At 46.6% G+C, this 21,299-nt stretch overlaps 1 protein-coding gene across 4 annotated transcripts in view; it reads left to right on the forward strand.

Annotated features, from left to right (window-relative positions):
- Nucleotides 1-13,336: 13,336 nt before the first annotated feature.
- The window catches only part of LOC137528712 (class I histocompatibility antigen, F10 alpha chain-like), a 318,384-nt gene continuing 310,421 nt past the window's right edge, over nt 13,337-21,299 (forward strand). For 3 of the 4 annotated variants that reach the window (XM_068250213.1, XM_068250221.1, XM_068250222.1), the window contains exon 1: nt 17,373-17,468. In XM_068250213.1, the coding sequence (XP_068106314.1) occupies nt 17,384-17,468 (85 nt within the window). In that variant the 5' untranslated portion in view covers nt 17,373-17,383. Of the gene's footprint in view, nt 13,430-17,372; nt 17,469-21,299 lie in introns of those variants that run through there. The other variant, XM_068250217.1, reaches the window with a different exon arrangement.

Raw genomic sequence — 21,299 nt, forward strand, 5'->3', positions numbered from 1 at the left:
TACCTGTATTGCAATTACCACTTGCAATATAAACTTCATTTTTACTGTTGTTGATGTGTATTTCTTTGCCAAACGACCACCTAGAACTTACGAGAAATCGGTATTGTTGTCTTTATTATTATCCCATTGTTGATGCAATATTTTCAGCGTATTTCTTACACCGGCGGGAGGGGGGCCCGCTCAGAATTTCTGCAGGGGGGCCCGGCGATTCGTAGTTACGCCCCTGGGTCTCCCTCTTAGAAGGATACCAGGGAACGCCTGTGAGATGGTCTAAAGATGCTTCAAGCAGTGTCTGCGAAACACAAAACCATTTGAACCACGACATTGAACATTAGTGTGAATGTCCCCTTTGAACCCGTGTGTCCACATTATCACCGGGGTTACTGTCACTTTCCGTTAATGACAGAACAATATTGACATTTAACAGAAATATAGACCCAGCATTAGTAAATCCGGCCTGCTGATCTACGCTGCTCCATACACCAAAACTGATTAGGGGTAGTCAGTGAGATGCAAATAATTCCAAGTGGATAAAGGATTATGCTAATTTATTCAGTTTTAAAAATGGACCAGTCAAACTCTTCCAGCACTCGCTGACAGATGAGGGGAATTCTGTTATGTTGTTACAAGTAAAGACTACAGGTATATGAGACTGGAATGCTGCCTGAACAATATGTGATAGTCATGTTGCTGGGAGATAATGTCCAGTTGTCCAGTTATTCCTTGGACAATGTTTAACCATTTCAGCCACCCGGACGTGATCCTCACATCCAGGCGGTTGCTGCATAGCTAATGCGTGCTTCGGCGCGCTCCCGCGGGCGATCGCGGGCGCGCCCCCGTGCCGCCCCACAGTAGCCCAGAGATCAATCAATGGTAACATGGTTCCCGTTCATTGATCCGAGTCCCCAGCAGAAAAAACGATGGCCTCTCATAAGAGGCCGCAGTATTTCTGAGGGAAAAAAAAATTCCATCCTCTATCTGCTTCCGGGAAGCTAGGAGGACTGAAAAAAAATTTACAAACTCACTGTGGCCATCTTTTCCCCAAAAGGGAAAACAAATCCTTCCCGACTCCAGATGGCAATCAGATAAAATCCCTGGATCAACATCACTGGGCATTACCTAGTAATTGTAGCCATGGATGTCTTTCAACACCAGGAAAGCATCTAAACCCCCTTTAAATGCAGATATAGAATTTGCCATAACTACTTCCTGTGACAATGCATTCCACATCTTAATCACTCTTACTGTAAAGAACCTTTTCCTAAATAAATGGCTAAAACATTTTTCCTTTGTTTTTTTGCTGTGATCAGAGACAGTGGCGTAGCAATAAAGGGTGCATAGGTTGTGACCGCACCAGGGCCCTTGGGCCAGAGGGGCTCCAAGGGACCTTCCCTCAATCACAGTATTGGATTTCTATTGGTCCTGTGCTGGTAATAATCGCATCTATAGATGTGTAATGAACACTGGAGAGGCAGCTGCGGTGAACAGCGCTACCACCGCAGCTGCCTCCGTCTCCCTGCCTAGTAGTCTACCCGTGTCTCGGGCGTCTAGCACGCCGAGGACGGGTTAGTCAGCCGCACATAAGGTCGCCTTGTCGCATGCATGCGCGCACAGACAGGACCTTTATGTGGGGAGGAGGCGCGTCAGAGGAGACACTCGCCGCTCCTCATTGGCTGAGAGGAGTAGGCGTGCCGGAGGGGTCTCCTCTGCTTCATAAGCCAAGCTGAATCACTCGCAACTTGTCTGCTGTTGCGAATACTTCTTGTTAGCGCTCAGACCTTTTGATAGCTTAAATATCTAACTTGGATAGATTGTATATTATCTGTGTATGACTCTGGCTCGTTCTGACTACTCTTCCGCTCAGTGATTTTGTACTTCTGCCCATCTGATCTTGCTGCCGACTCTGCCTGTTAACCTTCTTGCCTTTGCTTCTGATTTTGTACTGTATCTGTCTGTCTCTTGCCGACCCGATTAGTCTGACCACTCTACTCTCACCAGAGGGCCCTGACTCTGGTGAAGGGCTCTGTACTGTTAGGACCCACCAGCTCCTCTGGTGAGGTATTGCTAACATCTCAGTACTACTGTTGCACCAAGCACAATACTTTGCTAGTAGCTATCACATCAGCTGTCTGGTATACTTGTATTATTGGTGATTCTGCAGATCACCATATAATCAGGTATATATCTGCATTATAGGTGATACTGCAGATCACCTAATAATCAGAACTCTGTTTCTTGCTGACACAAATCGTTACAGAACAGCATACCATAATGTCTATGGACACACTGCGTAGCCAAGTTGAGGCCTTGACCACAGCGGTGAACAATTTAACCGTATTGGTCAATACCCAACAGACTCAGATCACCTAGCTGTCTGGGGTTGTACGGACCTTCCAGACTGCAACCGCACCAGTGTCGTCCCCTCCAGTTATAGAGCCCGTATGCCTCTCCCTGAAAAGTTTTCAGGGCACAAATCTGATTTTCAGAATTTCAGAAATCGCTGTCTTTCTTACTTTGAGATGAGACCTATTCCATCAGGGACAGAGAGTCAGAGGGTGACCTTCATTAAAACCCTATGATCAGGGGATTCACAGACATCGGCGTACAGTCTTCCTAGTGGTCATGAGGCATTATCATCAGTTCAAGAGTTTTTTAAGACCATGGCGATCATGTATGATGATCCTGATATCGCAGTCACTGCTGAGAGGAAGCTTAAGACCCTCAGGCAGGGACGTAACACAGTGGAAACTTATGCTGCAGAATTTAGAAGGTGGGCTGTGTCGGCTAGATAGGGACAGTTTGCTTTATTAGATTGTTTTTTAACGGGGTTATCTGACCCGGTCTCTGATGTGATGCTAGGTCATCAAGAGCCAAAGACAGTAGATGAAGCGATTGCATTGGTGGTAAAGATTGATCGCCGCATTCGTTATCAAAGGCTTGTGGGAGATATTCTGTGAGGTCGGTCTCTAACGCCTCTCCTTCACCTTCTCCCCCTCTGGATGAACCGATGCAGATCGGACATTCTAAATTATCGGAGGTAGAGAAGAACCGAAGACAGTCAGAGAGGCTCTGTTTATACTGTGCAGAAAAGGGTCATTTAGTACAGAATTGCCCTAAGAAGTCAGGAAACTCTGCCGCCTACGTGTAGTTAAAGGTACTACCCTAGGCGAGCCAGTGTTACCTCTAACTGATAATCGCTTGCTCCTTCCCTGTTCAATCACCTGGGAAGGTCAAGCTTTGTCTACTCAGGCATTTGTGGGCTCGGGCTCTGCAGCCAATTTTATTGACTATGATTTTGTTAAGAAATTAGGGATTCCCCTGATCCCTTTAGACAGACAAATTTTGGTTACAGCAGTGGATGACTCTCCTCTGCAGTGTAAACAGCCCCTTTCTCAGACCCCCGTACTGTTGTGCCATGTGGGGGTATTGCATAAGGAAAAATTACAGTTTTTTTGTGCTTCAAATGGCAACCTCCACTGTGATCCTTGGGATGCCGTGGTTGCAAAAGCATTCTCCTCAGATTGACTGGAATTCCGGCCAGTTGTTAAGCTGGTCGTCCTTTTGTCATCATCATTGTATGGAGAAAGTTGCTGTTTGCGCCACCAAGGTTCAAGTGGAGGGTGTACCTATGCCATATGCAGAATTTGCTGATGTGTTTTGTCCCAAGTTGGCAGATAAACTTCCACCACACCGAAGTTTTGATTGCCCCATTGAGTTAAGGCCAGGTTGTATGCCCCCTAGAGGTCATTTGTATAACCTTTCCAGTCCTGAAAAACTCGCTATGCAGGATTTCATTAAGGAAAACCTGGCCAAAGGGTTTATTCGTCCTTCTAAGTCTCCGGCCGGAGCAGGCTTCTTTTTTTCTCCAGAAGAAGGACGGTGGGCTTTGCCCCTGTATTGATTATCGGGGTTTGAACAAAATTACCATAAAGAATCGTTACCCACTCCCTCTAATTGACGATTTGTTCTCTCAGGTGACTAATGTGAGTATCTTCTCTAAGCTCGATCTAAGAGGGGCATACAACTTGGTACGCATAAGGGAGGGTGATGAATGGAAGACGGCGTTTAACACACCTGACGGGCACTACGAGTACCTTGTCATGCCCTTCGGGTTGTTTTACGCTCCTGCTGTCTTCCGGGAGTTAGTCAATGAGGTGTTCAGAGAAGTCCTGGGGAAGTTCGTTCTGGTATATCTGGATTATATACTGATTTTCTCATCTAGCCTGACAGAACACAGGGAACATGTAAAGTTTGTCTTGAAGAAACTTAGACAGAATTCCCTGTACGCAAAGCTAGAGAAATGTCTCTTTGAGGTGTCTGAAGTTCCATTTTGGGGGTATATCATTTCTACCTCTGGGCTCTCCATAGACCCCGAAAAAGTCTCTGCCATTCTGGAGTGGCCACAACCCATGGGGTTGAAGACACTCCGGAGATTTCTAGGCTTCACCAACTATTATAGAAAATGTATTAAAGGATTTTCTTCTGTGGTGTCACCCCTCACTGAACTCACCGAAAAGGGGGCGGATACTTATAACTGGTCAGCAGAAGCACATTCTGCTTTTTCATCATTGAAGAAGCTGTTTTGCTCCGCCCCTATCTTACGGCATGTAGATGTCACCTACCCCTTTATAGTGGAGGTGGATGCATCAGAGATTGGGGTTGGGGCTGTGCTGTCTCAGCACTCAGGCTTCCAGGACAGATTGCATCCCTGTGCATTTTTCTCATGTAAATTCTCCCCCGCTGAGAGAAATTATGATATCGGAAACAGGGAACTTCTGGCCATCAAACTCGCATTTGAAGAACGGCGTCATTGGCTCGAGGGGGCAGAACATGTGATCACGGTCTATACAGACCATAAAAATTTGGAATACATCGAAGGGGCTAAGAGACTTAGTCCCCGACAGGCTCGCTGGTCTCTATTTTTCTCGAGATTCAGGTCTATCATTACCTACAAACCAGGTAGTAAAAATGTCAAGGCAGATGCCCTGTCTAGATGTTTTGAGCCTGAGACAGTTCAGCCACCAACCCCTGAGAGCATTCTACCAGAGAAGGTGGTTTTGGCAGCCACTGAGACGTGGGAAGATTGGTCCATCACTCTAGCCCCCTATCAACAAGATGATCCCGAGGGAAAACCTGATGGGGTTCTATTTGTACCACTTCCCTTTCGCCTGCAGATCTTACAGTTATTTCATGCACATAAGAATGCAGGGCATCCCAGGGTTGCTCGAACGCAAGATCTGCTTTCCAGATGTGTCTGGTGGCCCTCCTTGGCTCTAGATTGTAGGGAGTTTGTGAAGGATTGTTCTGTTTGTGCCAGGAACAAGCCGTCCTGTCAGGCTCCTGTGGGCACTCTTCAGTCACTAACAGTGCCTAAGGAGCCATGGACCCATGTGTCTATGGATTTTGTGGGGGAACTCCCCATGTCCGAGGGTAAAACGGTCATCTGGGTGGTAGTCGCCAGGTTCAGCAAAATGGCTCATTTCATTCCTCTGAACGGACTCCCCTCTGCCCAAGAATTGGCTGATATCTTCATTCAGCACATTTTCCGGTTGCATGGTATCCCGGAGAATGTGGTGTCAGACAGGGGAGTCCAGTTCGTGTCCAGATTCTGGAGAGCCTTTTGTCATCATCTCGGGATGGACCTGTCATTTTCATCGGGCTACCACCCACAAACCAATGGGCAAATTGAAAGGGTTAATCAGTCACTAGAGCAGTTCCTTAGATGATATGTGGCTGATGCGCAATTTCTGCCATTTGCGGAGTTTGCGTACAACAACTTGTAAAGTGATGCAGATTAAGGAACAAAGTGGATCAGTCGGCACTTGCTGTGAATTGTCATTTATTCCAAGAAGTGGTAACATATCACATCACAGCACAGAGGAGCCCAGCACCCACCACCACCGCACAGCCTTCTTTTATGGTATGTTTACTTTCATTACATTATCGATGATGTGATATGTTACCACCTCTTGGAATAAATGACAATTCACAGCAAGTGCCGACTGATCCACTTTGTTCCTTAATCTGCATCCCTTGTATACACTCAAGTCTGAGCACGCTGTCTGCACCAAAGAGTAAGAAGGCCTGCTTCCTGCCATTTCCCTTATGCACGCAGAGAGAGCTGTAGTGCAGACTCTTTCTTTTTCTTGCCTGAGCCCCTTCCAACAACTTGAAAAGTACCTCTTCGGGCTTCTCCCCCTTTCAGGTGGTCTCGGGGAGATCTCCCAAATTCTCCCCGATACCGGTGGTGTCTTCTCCTTTTCCGGCCATGGAAGATTGGCATGGGTCATTGAAGGAGATTTGGGCCATGGTTAAAAAGAATTTAGAAAAAGCCTTTCTGACCCAGAAAAAACAGGCTGATAAAAAGCGATCAGTGGAGTGGGAATTTGTTCCAGGGGACATGGTGTGGGTTTCTACCCGGCATATGGCTCTGAAGCAGCCATCAGCCAAATTAGGGCCCAGATTTATAGGCCCATACCCGGTTTCTAAAAAGATCAATAATGTGACATATGTGATCGATCTGCCATATAGTATGAGAGGAGTGAAGTCTTTCCATGTGTCTCTTTTGAAGCCCGCTGTGCATGTGGATTCCTCTCCCCCCTCCCCCCGTGGTGAATGATGGTGAACCTGAGTATGAGATCGAGCAGATTTTGGATTCTCGACGGGTGCGTAACTCAGTACAGTACCTTGTTCATTGGAAGGGGTATGGGCTTGAGGAGAGATCTTGGGTGCCAGATCATTGCATGCATGCTGAGGAACAAAAATTCCATGATCTGCATCCTGAGAAACCACGCAGGACGTGTCCAGAATCCACGCCTCAAGGGGGGAGTACTATAATGAACACTGGAGAGGCAGCTGCGGTGAACAGCGCTACCACCGCAGCTGCCTCCGTCTCCCTGCCTAGTAGTCTACCCATGTCTCGGGCGTCTAGCACGCCGAGGACGGGTTTGTCAGCCGCACATAAGGTCGCCTTGTTGCGCGCGCACAGACAGGACCTTTATGAGGGGAGGAGGCGCGTCAGCTGACCGGCCGGTCGGCTGACGTCAGAGGAGACACTCGCCGCTCCTCATTGGCTGAGAGGAGTAGGGGTCTCCTCTGCTTCATAAGCCAAGCTGAATCACTCGCAACTTGTCTGCTGTTGCGAATACGTCTTGTTAGCGCTCAGACCTTTTGATAGCTTAAATATCTAACTTGGATACAGTAGCGTTCCTACAATAGGGCACAGGGGGGCGTGGCGCACCGGGTGACAGCCAGCCAGGGGGGTGTCGCCACGACCCCCCATTGCAGACAGTGCAGGAGGGGGAAGAGCAGCGCTAGAAGGAGGGGTGACAGGGATAGCGGCGGGGAGGGGGGAAAGATCCCCCCCCTCCCTCACCTGGGTCCCCTCCTTCTGCCTCTCTCCCCCTCCAAATGACAGCGGGGGCAGCGGGCAACTTACAGGCAGGGCGGGCGGGCAGAGACTACTTACTTTACTTCTGCGTTCCAGCAGCTGGAGCACTGGGTCGCCGTCACGTGCCTCTTCTCCGCCTCCAATGCTGTGACACGCATTGGAGGCGGAGAAGAGGCACGTGACGGCGACCCAGCGCTCCAGCTGCTGGAACGCAGAAGTAAAGTAAGTAGTCTCTGCCCGCCCGCCCTGCCTGTAAGTTGCCCGCTGCCCCCGCTGTCATTTGGAGGGGGAGAGAGGAAGAAGGAGGGGACCCAGGTGAGGGAGGGGGGGGATCTTTCCCCCCTCCCCGCCGCTGCCCCCACTGCCCCTCCTTCTAGCGCTGCTTTCCCCCTCCTGGAGCAGCTATACTGGGGGCAACTAAACTAGCTATACTGGGGGCAACTAAACTAGCTATACTGGGGGCATCTATACTAGCTATACTGGGGGCAACTATACTGGGGGCATCTATACTAGCTATACTGGGGGCAACTATACTAGCTATACTGGGGGCAACTATACTAGCTATACTGGGGCAGCTATACTGGGGGCAACTATACTAGCTATAGTGGGGGCAACTATACTGGGGTCATCTATACTGGGGCAACTATACTGGGGGCAACTAAACTAGCTATACTGGGGGCATCTATACTAGCTATACTGGGGCAACTATACTAGCTATACTGGGGCAACTATACTGGGGCAGCTCTGGGGGCAACTATACTATCTATACTGGGGGCAGCTATACTAGCTATACTGGGGCAACTATACTAGCTATACTGGGGGCAGCTATACTGGGGGCAACTATACTAGCTATACTGGGGGAAACTATACTAACTATACTGGGGGCAACTATACTGGGGCAGCTCTGGGGGCAACTATACTATCTATACTGGGGGCAACTATACTAGCTATACTGGGGACAACTATACTGGGGGCAACTATACTAGCTATACTGGGGGCAACTAAACTAGCTATACTGGGGGCAGCTATACTAGCTATACTGGGGGCAACTAAACTAGCTATACTGGGGGCAACTAAACTAGCTATACTGGGGGCAACTAAACTAGCTATACTGGGGGCAACTAAACTAGCTATACTGGGGGCAGCTATACTGGGGGCAACTATACTAGCTATACTGGGGGAAACTATACTAGCTATACTGGGGGCAACTATACTGGGGCAGCTCTGGGGGCAACTATACTATCTATACTGGGGGCAACTATACTAGCTATACTGGGGACAACTATACTGGGGGCAACTATACTAGCTATACTGGGGGCAACTATACTAGCTTCACTGGGGCAGCTATACTGGGGGCAACTGTACTAGCTATACTGGGGGCAACTATACTAGCTAATACTTTAAATTACAGTTAGCTCCGACCCTCATCCGGTCATGACCACGCCCAATTTTTTGCCGGTTGTGGCCACGCCCATTTTTTAAAGGGGGAGGGTGTCTTTTAATACCCAGCACCGGGTGCCAAATGCCCTAGGTACGCCACTGCTTGGATAGATTGTATATTATCTGTGTATGACTCTGGCTCGTTCTGACTACTCTTCCGCTCAGTGATTTTGTACTTCTGCCCATCTGATCTTGCTGCTGACTCTGCCTGTTAACCTTCTTGCCTTTGCTTCTGATTTTGTACTGTATCTGTTGGTCTGTTGCCGACCCGATTAGTCTGACCACTCTACTCTCACCAGAGGGCCCTGACTCTGGTGAGGGGCTCTGTACTGTTAGAACCCACCATCTCCTCTGGTGAGGTACTGCTAGCCTCTCAGTACTACTGTTGCACCAAGCACAATACTTTGCTATCACATCAGCTGTCTGGTATACTTGTATTATTGGTGATTCTGCAGATCATCATATAATCAGGTATATATCTGCATTATAGGTGATACTGCAGATCACCTAATAATCAGAACTCTGTTTCTTGCTGACACAAATCGTTACAAGATGCCTTGCATAGTAGTAATCATTAACTGCTCCCCATCCCCTTTTTGCACCTCTGACACTGTGGTTGTCCTTCGCTGGTTTTGGTGCACCGTATCAATTTTTATTTATAGAGTGCTTAGAGGCCCAATGTAAAACTTTCACCGGGGCCCACAGCTCCTTAGCTATGCCACTGATCAGAGATGTTGTTTTATCTTTATGGAAGATTTTGAACAGAGTTTCCTGAAATTAGTAAAAGATTCAGAAGAGAGAGTGTTAGTGATCTCTCCTTTCTCATTTTATCTTAGGACACTTTTAGATGATTGTACAGATACAGGGATCATTTAGAGGATTAGACTTCCTTGTGACTTGATACATTCACTACATCAGGAGAGAGAAGCTCATCTGGAAGCAACAAGCAAGAGAAGCCAAGCTTTGCCTGCTCTGATTACATGTGTGACCACTGTTTTTGGAAAGGCGTCATTTCAGGAAGTGTCATGTGACATAGTGTCAGGTGATCTAGCGGCCATTTCACAAGCATCCTCTTCCCCAGTTACTTCTCAGGATTTAAGCACTATTAGGTTAAGTAAGGACCGTTATATAAAGTTTACCTAATTAACAAGCTCAGTGGGATCAGAATATCTGAATATGTTGATTGTTTTTGATTATTAAAATGTTGATTATTGTTGATTATTAACCACTTCTGTGCCAGGGGGGTATTTTTCTGATCGGTGCTGCGTGGGCTCTCCAGCCCGCAGCATCGATCAGATAGCAGCCAGGGCGATCAGACTTCCCCCCTTTTTTCCCCACTAGGGGGATGTCCTGCTGGGGGGGTCTGATCGCCGCCGGCTGCTTGCGCTTGCGCGGGGGGGGGCTCTTCAAAGCCCCCCTCCGCAGTGCTTCCTGGCCGCCTTCCCCTTCCCTCCCTCTCCCTCCCCCTGTGAGCGGCGCAGGACGGATTTCCGTCCTGCGCCTGATGGCATAGGCTGTAGCCTATCAGATGCCGGTGATCCCCGGCCAATCAGAGGCCAGGGATCGCCGATCTCCTCTATGGCGCTGCTGCGCAGCAGCGCCGTATATATGTAAACACCGGGGAAGATCTTCCCCGCGTGTTTACATTTACCCTGCGAGCCGCGATCGGCGGCTCGCAGGGTGTTCACGGAGACACCCTCCGTGAACTGACATGGAACGGCCGCTCATGCGAGCGGCCGTTTCCATGGAATCCACTTCAGGATTCAGGGGCGTACTTAAGCGTACGCAGAATCCTGAAGTGGTTAATATGTGATATTAATGTTGATGATGATACACAGGGGTCGAGTGGGGCATGGACATGGGTGAACGGCGTCCACTTACTATTTCCGCAGCGTGGACGCCGTCAGGGGCGTATCTGGGTTTTATAGAGCCTATGGCAAACACTGAAATTGTGCCCCTTCCTTCCCTGGTCAGAGCCCCCTTCCCCTCTAAAAACAGCATCCTTTCTTGTGTACATGTGTTATGGCTGCCTGTGTTCTATGCCTAGGGATATTGCTAAAGTTACTTTTTTGGGAAATGTCTCTTCTCAATTCCTCTCTATCCTCCTCTAACACTAAGCCAAGTGCGCCCATCATACATAAATTAAGTAGCCATGTTTCCCATCTTTAATCTAATCTTAGGTCTGAATTATGGGAAGGAATGGGGGAAGGCATGGGGTGTGCCCAGGGCCAGGTATGGGGTGTGCACAGGGGCAGGCATGGGGCGCTGGTTAGGGGCAGGCATGGTGGCACAGTAAAGGAGCAGATATGGCGCCCATGGTGCTGTGGCGCCCATGGCAAGTGCCATGCCTGCACCCCTCTAGATACGCCTCTGGACGCCGTTCACCCTGCCGTGTGGCGGGGAGCAGCACAGAGAAGAGGGAGAGCTGTGTGGACGGTGGAGAAGGGGGGCCATCTCCCCCCTCCTTCCCTCACCTTAGGGTGCTCTCCCTCCCTCGCTGTCCCCTCCAGAAGTAACGTGCGGGCAGCCGGCAGTGGGCGGGATTTACCTCTCCTCGTCCGCGCGTGCGTCAGATTCGATACCCGCTCGATTCCCCGCTATTGTTCGCTCACGAGGAATCGAGCGGCGGCGAGATTGGACCTGTCGGATCTTATCAATCGAGCCGCATCAGCGATAAGTTACATCGGCACGTATGTACCTAGCTTAATACTACATAAATGGTAAGATTGTATGAAAAAATTGTACCATGTATGGCCACCATAAGGGGGTTTTCTATTGTGCAATGTACAACTGTGATAGAAAGTTTCCCACAAGGTTCTGAGAGCGCAAACTTTGAATGCATTTACTCAGTACCGGTATAACCCAGGAATTGGTTGCTGCACTTGGACTGTTTATTTGCTTATTTTCTTTAAATGGTTTTGTGGCCTATTTTTAATAATTGGCGGACAATGACACGTTGGGATATATCGGCTTGGTTTGTGGCGCATAAAAGTATATGTATTTGTTGCAGATTGGTAGAACCTCATTAGAAGTGCAATACTACTGCAGTGAGCGAGCGCTTATTTTATGTATCGTTTTTTTATATGAAAATGTTAGAAGATTGCTGTAACGCCCAGTGTAATGGCTGCAGTGGGCTGTACCTGAGCTCCTCTGAGTCCCCCAAAACAAAAATAACGTGAACTGAACTCAAAAGTATTATCATTCCACAAATATTCATGTTTTTCATGATGCCGCCATGATGATAACTAATGGGGAGAGTGGATTCCTGGGTCATATCACGACATTCTGAAACAGCCAGGATTGCAGGAAATGTGTTAGTTGGGAGGATTGTGTGGTGAAGAACAGAGTACATTAGAGATAATCAGAAGGCTGCACAGACATAAACTCATCCTCAACTTTATATTGAACCTCCCTGCAGTAACCCTGAGTAAGGCTCAGGGTGGAAAAAAAGAAACCAGAAGTGGTAATCCCAAGAGACGCTCTCCTCCTCTTAGGTCCTATTGATGGGCTTATTAGCAGAAAGAAATACAGGACAGGAGCGAGAGAAGCTCTTGCTCCTCTTACATCCTTTGACAGGCATTAGCAATTACTCAGGTGGCGTGAGTGAGTTCCAGCTCATGGGGGAGGGGAGGCTTCACTAAACTTTTAACCTCAGCGACCTCACCTACACTGCTGTCCACTGTGCTGTCTATAGGAAGCTGTTAAACAGGCTCCTATTTAACAAAACAAAAAAAAACTCTACACAGCAACAATATATGCAGATTCCTTTATTTATATTGCTTTTACATCCATTACCAATGTTGCCACAGAAAGACTTTCTTTGATGGTGTTCCTTTAAGCACTCCCATTCTTATCCATTGGGCCTGGGGCCACTAGATCTATTTCAGCTGTGATTTCTACTTTCCAGGAATGGTTGGCAATTCCAAAAGCGCTAAGCTGACAAAAGCCTGTGATTCCACAAGTGATTCCACAGGAGTGTCTGCAATTTGCCAAAATCACCTGCAGTATATTCATTCAGGGAATGTAGGAGCCAAAATTGCACTGAAATCGCTCTGGAAATCGTTGTTTTTAGAGGGATAATCGCCCTGAAAATCCCCAGCATTTTTGAGAGTGATTTTTGATCTCTAGTCTGTGTGATGAAATGTTTAGCGCAGAGAGTTTCCTCATAGGTCGGTATTGCACAGAAGGTTTTCGCACGACTTCCATAAAAGCAACAAACACGGTTTAATATTTTATTGAGCCATCACTGCATCTGGGAAAAGAGTAAGTGAATATGAGGAAACAAATATAAAAATACTGAACAAGGTAATTGACTGAATATAGAACTTGTACCAAATATATGTTGTTAGTTTCACTTTCCCCTCAGCCTGTGTCACTGTGCAACCTCTGCAGCCACCCTCTGCCCGGCAACTGCTGATCACCTGCTTACTCATTTCTCTATTGACTGAGCATCATCCAATCAGCACAGAGTTACTGACTCGCTGTGTCATTTCTGGGAAGCAGTTCTGAAGTTCTTGGTGGTGTTTTCTGGTCTCTCCTGTAAGATGAAGATGACCCCCCTCATCCTGCTTATGCTGGGACTGTCAGGCCTGCATGCTGGTGAGTAAAGAGGGATTTCCATCAAACTAGGATGTATGGTCAAAGCAGCATACAATTATGCTAGTATGACCTAACCTTTCACTACTCTCTCACACAGAACCCTCCCTGCTGGGCAACTAATATCCCCCCCCCCTTCCGAACTAACCCTCCCCTCCCCCCCCCTCCCCCTTCCCCCCCCCTCCCCCTTCCCCGAGGGAACTAATAACCCTTCCTTGGTGGTCAATTAATACCTCACAGGAACTAATAACCCCCCCTTTCTCTGAGGGAGCTAACAATCCTTACTTGGTGGGCAACTAAACCTTCCCTGCCCAGAGGAACTTAATAACCCCCATCCCCTTAGTGGGCAACTAATAGCCCCTGGAGGGAACTAATAACCCCAATTTGGTGGGCAACTAATTCCCCCCCCCCAGAGGGAACTAATAACACAACACACACACACCCACACACCCAAAAACCAACACTTACCTGGGGCTTCTATCGGCCCCCTGCAGCTGTCATGCCCCGCACCGTCCTCCGACGATCCTCCATTTCCTACTGCCGGTCCCGGTCTAATCTTGTGTCTAACTAGACTTGTGGCTGCGCGGCCATGGCCGTGCACGACCTCAGGAGCTTACCGTGCAGGCACAGTACAAGAAAACTTCGTACTGCGTCTGCGCAGTAAGCTCCCGATGACGCGGGCGGGAGCGAGCACTATTCATCTAGTTAGACGAATATTAGGCTGGAACCGGCTGTGGGGAACAGAGGATCGTAGGAGGACGGCGTGGGACATGACAGCTGCAGGGGGCCGATAGAAGCCCTAGGTAAGTGTTGGTTTTTGTTTTTTGAGCCCCTCCACAGAACCCCTTTAAAAGGGAATCTTAAGTAAAAATAAACTTATGATATAATGAATTGCATGTGTTGTACAGCTAAGAAATAGGACATTAGAAATAGGAAGAGTTAAGAAACGTCACTTGTTATCTTTGCAAAAGAGCTTCTCTAAGCTCTCTGACTAATTTAGTCAGAAAGCTGTGCTATTTTCTGAAGCACTTCTACATCCAAGAAACAGTGAAAGACAACTTCAGATAAGATTTTTCTGCAGGGAAGTTCAAAGGGTCATTAGCTCTGCTCTGTTTCAGATTTTAAAATACAGAGTGCAGTTTGTAAACTAAAATTTTACAGAATGATACAATGATATAAAAAAAATATATAACTGAAAATAAAAATGAGACCCTTTTCTTTGCTTCTAATGTTCTATTAACTATCCATACTACACAAACAATTAATTACATCATAACATTTTCATGTCAGTGTCACTTTAATTATGCTATTGGGGGGAAATTCTGTCTGCTTATGTTTACCAGGGCATGCTGCCTAATTATGTTTTTGGGGGAACATGCTGCCTAATTAGGTTTTTGGGGGAACATGCTGCCTAACTGATGTTTGTAGGATATTCCTGCTCAATTATGATCTAGGATTCTAGAAATTGTGGTTGTGGAAAGCAGTACATAAAGGAGTCTATTCTTGTAGGTCTCTCATGGCTGGTTACATAGGGGTTAGGGCCTATTATTTCTACCAGGAGAGAGGGCTTCATCCAAATATGTGCTGAGGGGCTTGGTGGGCACTGATTTCTAATTACACCCCAGCTGGCTTCATGGACTTAATATGACCCCATCCACAGGGCAGCCTTCAGGGCATCACAGGGGAGACTGCTGTACGGGGCCCAAGAGAATATGGGGCATGAAAAACATTGCCACACATGGGCCCCAGCTGCAGTCTGTGTCTGTCCTGGCTGCCCATTAATGTGGTGAGATGTGCCGGGAGGCTAATCCAGGAGTCACCTTAGTCAGTTAGTGATTAAAGTAAACCTGAGACCAATGGGAGAAAATTATTTTTACTTATCTGGGGCTCCTTCCAGCCCGCTGTAGTCCATCAGCTTCCTCAATACCCTTCCGGTCCAATCCTGTTGGGCTCCTGTGAAGTCTGCACAATCCAGCTGGGTTGGGGGGCACAGTGCATGCATTGTTCTGGGCCGCATGCCTCCTCCATCGTGCTCCTGTTGCTGGGAGGGTTCTGTGCAAGAGAAGTTACAATCTTAAAGTGGTCTAACACCCAGCATTTCAACTTTGCTTTAAAAGATTGCTTACAGTTTATAAACTATTATGCCAGATTTTTTTTTTAGCAGAAATTCACTGAATGGATTAAACATGACATTTTAGTGCTGCATTTAGCTAGAAATGCTCCTGGTGCTTGCTTGTTTAGTTACAAATGTATCTATCTACAATGTAACAAACAAACACTGCTCTGAGAGAACAAAGAGGGCTTCCCCGGCAGGCTTTTCAAAGGTCTATTTGTATATCAAATAAAGATACATTTGTAGCTACAGATAAGAACGGATGCGGATTCCTAGTTAAATCCAACACTAAAATGTCATGTTTAACCCATTCAGTGAATTTCTGCTTAAAAAAAAATCTGGCATAATAGTTTGTAAGCTGTAAGCAATCTTTTAAAGCAAAGTTGTAATGCTGGGTGTTAAACCGCTTTAATGAACTGAGCATATGCAGAACGCTCCCAGCCATGGTAGCGTGTGAAAAGCAGACACATGAAAATGAGTGTGTTCAAGCCTTCAAAGGTTGCGATCTGCCACGTGGGGGCAGAGGGGGCACAGTAGGTTTGCTAAGTATGGGGCCCAAAAATTTCTGATGGCGGCCCTGCCCATCCACAATGTCATGGACATACACCCTTTTCATCACAATGTACAGCTGCTTCTTGGTGACTAACTAAATGTTATATAGGACAAACCAGTGCTAGTCTACTTTAGGGGACCCAGCAGGACACCTCATAGGGAAATGCCAGTAACACGATTGAATGGAAGGCACTCTCTCTAACTGCTAGGTTTCAGATAGGTTGAAGTAAACCACGCCCACAATATTCAGCCAATCACATCTACTTTGTGCTATAGAGAGTGCTGTGATTGGAGAACTGTTCCCTATGAGGTTTCCTGCTGTGTCCCCTAAATTAGACTAGCATTGACAAGCCTGCCAAATGATGCTATTTTTGGGATACATTTTCTAATTATGTTATTCAGGTGACAGGCTTTTTGCCTACATGTGTCTGATGACTGTGTGAACTCCTGATCTGGCACTGTGGGTGGAGCAAAATGAATTATTGCTGCCATTTTTTTTGCTTTGTAAATGTTCAGTTGATCATTTTTTGGCAATCCCACCTCTGGAGTCACCTGAGTAGATACAGCCATATCTATAAGCACTGGGGCCCACCGGAAAGCATGAATCGCGGTCGCAAATGCTGAACGGTTCTGGTAGCGATTTTTGTGGCATCTTAGGGAGGGGTTTTCTGGTGCTTTTGAAGTGATTTTGAATGTAATGCTGGTGATTGTACAGTGGTTGCAATTTGTGTTTTTTTTCTTTGTGGTTCTTGGTAGTAAAATCGCTGCAGAACCGCTTTGTACAATGCTTTAAAAAAGGTTTTACAGCGATCCTATACTTTGTATCGAAGCACAACCGCTCCAAAAATGCTGCAGGACCTGCAATTGTGATTTGGGAAGATTGCAATCTCTCCTGTGAAATCACCTCCATTGACTTTCATTAACTTAGCACTTTTGGAATTGCCGGGGATTCCAACTTGTGGCTGGAACAGCTCCTGTGAGTCCCAGCCCTTCCACTGCCAAAGTCTGTATGCATTATCTAGTGGTGCACTATTAGCCCCAGCCTACATGTGGTGACATGTAGCTGCAGCCCAGCTCTGGTCAGGCTGATATTTTTGTGAAACTCCTCAAAATGTTAGTTTCACTTTCCCCTCAGTCTGCCTCCATACACTATATTTTCAACCTCTGCAGCCACCCTCTGCCCGGAAACTGCTGATCACCTGCTTACTCATTTTTCTATTGGCTGAGCATCATCCAATCAGCACAGAGTTACTGACTCGCTGTGTCATTTCTGGGAAGCCGTTCTGAAGTTCATGGTGGTGTTTTCTGGTCTCTCCTGTAAGATGAAGATGACCCCCCTCATCCTGCTTATTCTGGGGGTGTCAGGCCTGCATGCTGGTGAGTAGAGAGGCTTTCTGTTGTATGTATGTTCTTATAGTATGTTCTTATAGACCTACAACCTGGAAACCACTAGAAGGTTTAAAGCGAATAACATTTATTAACTTGTTGAGAAGTCACCTTATAAGCAGTGGGATGTATAAGGCAGCAAGTGAATAATCATTTCTTTAACCAGCTGTGGACCATAGATTGGTGGCGGGTCCGCGGCTTTCTTGTTCCTCCGATACGCATATATGCATCATCCCGCGAGGAACGACGAGCGTGAACTCCCGCCAGTGTGCGCAGCCGTCCCCAGTGATCATCCTGCCAGCCAATGATCGGCACTGGCAGGCTGTTTATTTTATTAATCAGGTATTTTAGTATTTATACAGCGGTGACATCTTACACAGCGCTGTACAGAGTATATTGTCTTGTCACTAACTGTCCCTCCGAGGGGTTCGCAATCTAATCCCTACCATAGTCCTATATATGTATTGTGTAGTGTATGTTTCTTAGTCTAGGGCCAATTTAGGGGAAAATATAAATTATTATACATTTTTTTTTTACAAAATGTTGGTCTTTGTTTATTAATATAATAAAAACTAAAAATAGCAGCAGCAATCAAATACCACCAAAAGAAAGCTCTAATTGTGAGAACAAAAGGAGGTAAAATTCATTTCAGTGCTAAGTTGTATAACCGAGCAATAAACAAGTACCAAATTGTAAAAAATGGCCTGGTCAGTGGTCACTAGGGGGGTATAAACCTCTGGGGCTCAAGTGGTTAAATCTAGTGTAGAGCCTCAGAGAGGGAGGAGGAGCACGGGGAGGCAGCAGCCTAGCAAGTGCAGCTTTGTAAATCTGTGGACTTTTCATAGCAAGTTGTAACCCAGAATTTAGCTTGTTGGGGATACTCATCACCTTCTCCTTTCTCTGTTTCTCTTCCTGGCTGGTTTTTCTCCAAACTGTAAGTAGGGTAGGACTAACTACAGTACTAATTTAGTATAGCCACTGGAGCAGAGATTACAGTTGTGTACTGGTTAAGGCTCTGCCTCTGACATAGGAAACCAGGGTTCAAACTAGGCTCTTCCCATTCAGTAAGCTAGTACCTAATCAGTAAAGTGTCCTTGGGCAAGACTCCCTAACACTGCAAGGTGGCCTACTGAGTGCACCTCTAGTGGCTGCAGCTCTCGAGTGCTTTGACTCCAATAAGACAAAACCGCTATGAAAATGTAAGAATTATTATTATTAAAAGATTGTTTAAAAAGGGAAGGTAATTATATTGCTTACCTCCTTAGGAGTACAGAATTCAGATAATAAAGTTCAAAAACTTTCCTGGCACTTTCCAACATGTTTTGTCTGATGAACCAACTTCCCTCAGGAGTTGTGCCTGAAAAATAATGTAATAGCATAATGCATCATTCATACAACAACAATATACGCATATGTTCTTCTCCAAAACTGGGGGGGAGGGGAAGTTGTTGTGTCTTATAGTGCCAGTATATGGCATAAAGTACCATAATAGTACAGAGTGTGCAGTGTAACTGGAGGGGCAGCAGGGGTTAGTGTAGTGCAGTGTAACTGGTGGTTCTGGCAGGAGTTAGTGTAGTGTTGTGTAGTGCAGTGTAAATAGTGGGGCAGCCAGGGGTTAGTGTAGTGTAGTGTAACTGGTGGTTCTGGCAGGAGTTAGTGTAGTGTAGTGCAGTGTAAATAGTGGGGCAGCCAGGGGTTAGTGTAGTGTAACTGGTGCTTCTGGCAGGAGTTAGTGTAGTGTAGTGCAGTGTAAATAGTGGGGCAGCCAGGGGTTAGTGTAGTGTAGTGTAACTGGTGGTTCTGGCAGGAGTTAGTGTAGTGTAGTGCAGTGTAAATAGTGGGCCAGCCAGGGGTTAGTGTAGTGTAGTGTAACTGGTGGTTCTGGCAGGAGTTAGTGTAGTGTTGTGTAGTGCAGTGTAAATAGTGGGGCAGCCAGGGGTTAGTGTAGTGTGGTGTAACTGGTGGTTCTGGCAGGAGTTAGTGTAGTGTACTGCAAATAGTGGGGCAGCCAGGGGTTAGTGTAGTGATGGTCTGAATATCAAATTTTGAGTTCGCAAATCTGAATCTCTGCAAAAATCTGGAGAATCTGTGAATCTTCATAGAATTTCATGATTAATAGCAAAGCCCCCTTATGTGCTAGAAACACTAAATTTTCAGGGTATGTGGAGGGGGGCAATGTGTTGAAGTAGAGAATTTGTTTTTCAAAAAGTCCTTATAATTTTTGAGAAAATCAATTTTAAAGTTTCATAGCAGAAAAGAATACATTTTAATTTGATAAATGACAGATAATGTACCAAACCTAACGGTAGTGTAAATTTGCATATATCCAAAGAAAGAGCAATGAATTTCATGGGGTTTCACCCCCGGAAACCCCTCTGTAGTCACGCTTTGGTCAGGGATCGCTATACAGCCACAATATGGCTATATAAAGATCCCTGGCAACTTTACCTATTTCGCTCTTTTTTTAAGGTTCAGAGTGTGGAAAATAAAAAAGAAATGACTTGGGTTCCCCCTTCCGAGCCTCTTTAACCCTTGTTCCCCACGCAGGTTGGGATAGCCAGAATGCGGAGCCCTGGCCAGGTGGGGCTTTGCACCCTGAGCTATACCACCCCGCATGGTCCACGGTATGGGGGGGCTCTTGAAGGAGAGGGGCGGTCAAGCCTTCTGCTGGAACGGCAGACTGCAGGAAGAAGGAAGAAGAGTGACTCACACGTGCTTATGGGGCTGGAGGAATCCCCGGGTAAGTGTCAAATCTTTACATATCGCTGTCTCTGGTACACTTTAAGAAGACCCCCAGATGCCACCCCCCCTTCTTGGGAGAAATGAGTGTGTAGTACCCCTTACTCATTTCTACAAAGGGTTAAAAGAAATAAAAACACAACCAAAAAAAAGTCCTTTAATATTCTTAATTAACCATGAATACTTATGGGGGCTTTGCTATTAACCGCTATAGTCGGCGGCCCTAAAACTTTAAAGAGAACCTGATCTGAAAATAAAAAGTCAAAATAACCATACACCGGTCATACTTACCTCCTGTGTAGTCTACTCCTCAATCTCTTTCTCCTCTCCTGCATCCTGTTTGTCCACTGTGATCAATGGAATTCTCCGTCCTCCAGTTTAAAAATGGCCATTACCCCCTCCAACAGCTTCCTGGTCAGCACCCTGTTAAAGAGGAACTCCAGTGAACATTTTACTGTTGGCAGGTGTTGTAGCTGCTGCATGGTTTTTGGCAGTTGGAAACAGCTGGAAACAGCTAGTATTTCCCACAAAAGTTTGAACTTTTCTTGTGGGAGGGGTTTCACCACAATATCAGTCATACAGCGCCCCCTGATTGTCTGTTTGTGAAAAGGAATAGATTTCTCATGTAAAAGGGGGTATCAGCCAGTGCTGCTCGGATACCCCATTTCAAAATCTGGATCCGATTCGGATCCGGATACCCCTCTATCCGATCCGGGTCGGATATCCGGATCAAAAAAATTCCGATCCGGGTCGGATATCCGACCCTAGTATCCGCCGGATTCGGATATCTGGATGGAAAACCGGAAGTGGCCTTTAAATTGCTTTAAAAACGGTTTTTAGGGTATATGAGGCGTGTAGCATCATTATTTTGTAAAGGGAAACACTAATTGATGATGTGGGGACTTAACATCCCCCCCCCAAAAAAAAAAATATGGCTGTCAATTAACATCAGGACTAGGTATCAGGAAGCGGTCGTACTGCCGCAGTTGGGGCCTCCCCAGAACTCGGACAGCACAGACACCTCCAAAAAAATTACACAGCTATTGTGTTTAGATAGTTGACCATGGCACTTGTAGGTACCAC

Source organism: Hyperolius riggenbachi, chromosome 8 (genome assembly GCF_040937935.1).
Source record: "Hyperolius riggenbachi isolate aHypRig1 chromosome 8, aHypRig1.pri, whole genome shotgun sequence".
Lineage (NCBI taxonomy): Eukaryota > Metazoa > Chordata > Amphibia > Anura > Hyperoliidae > Hyperolius > Hyperolius riggenbachi.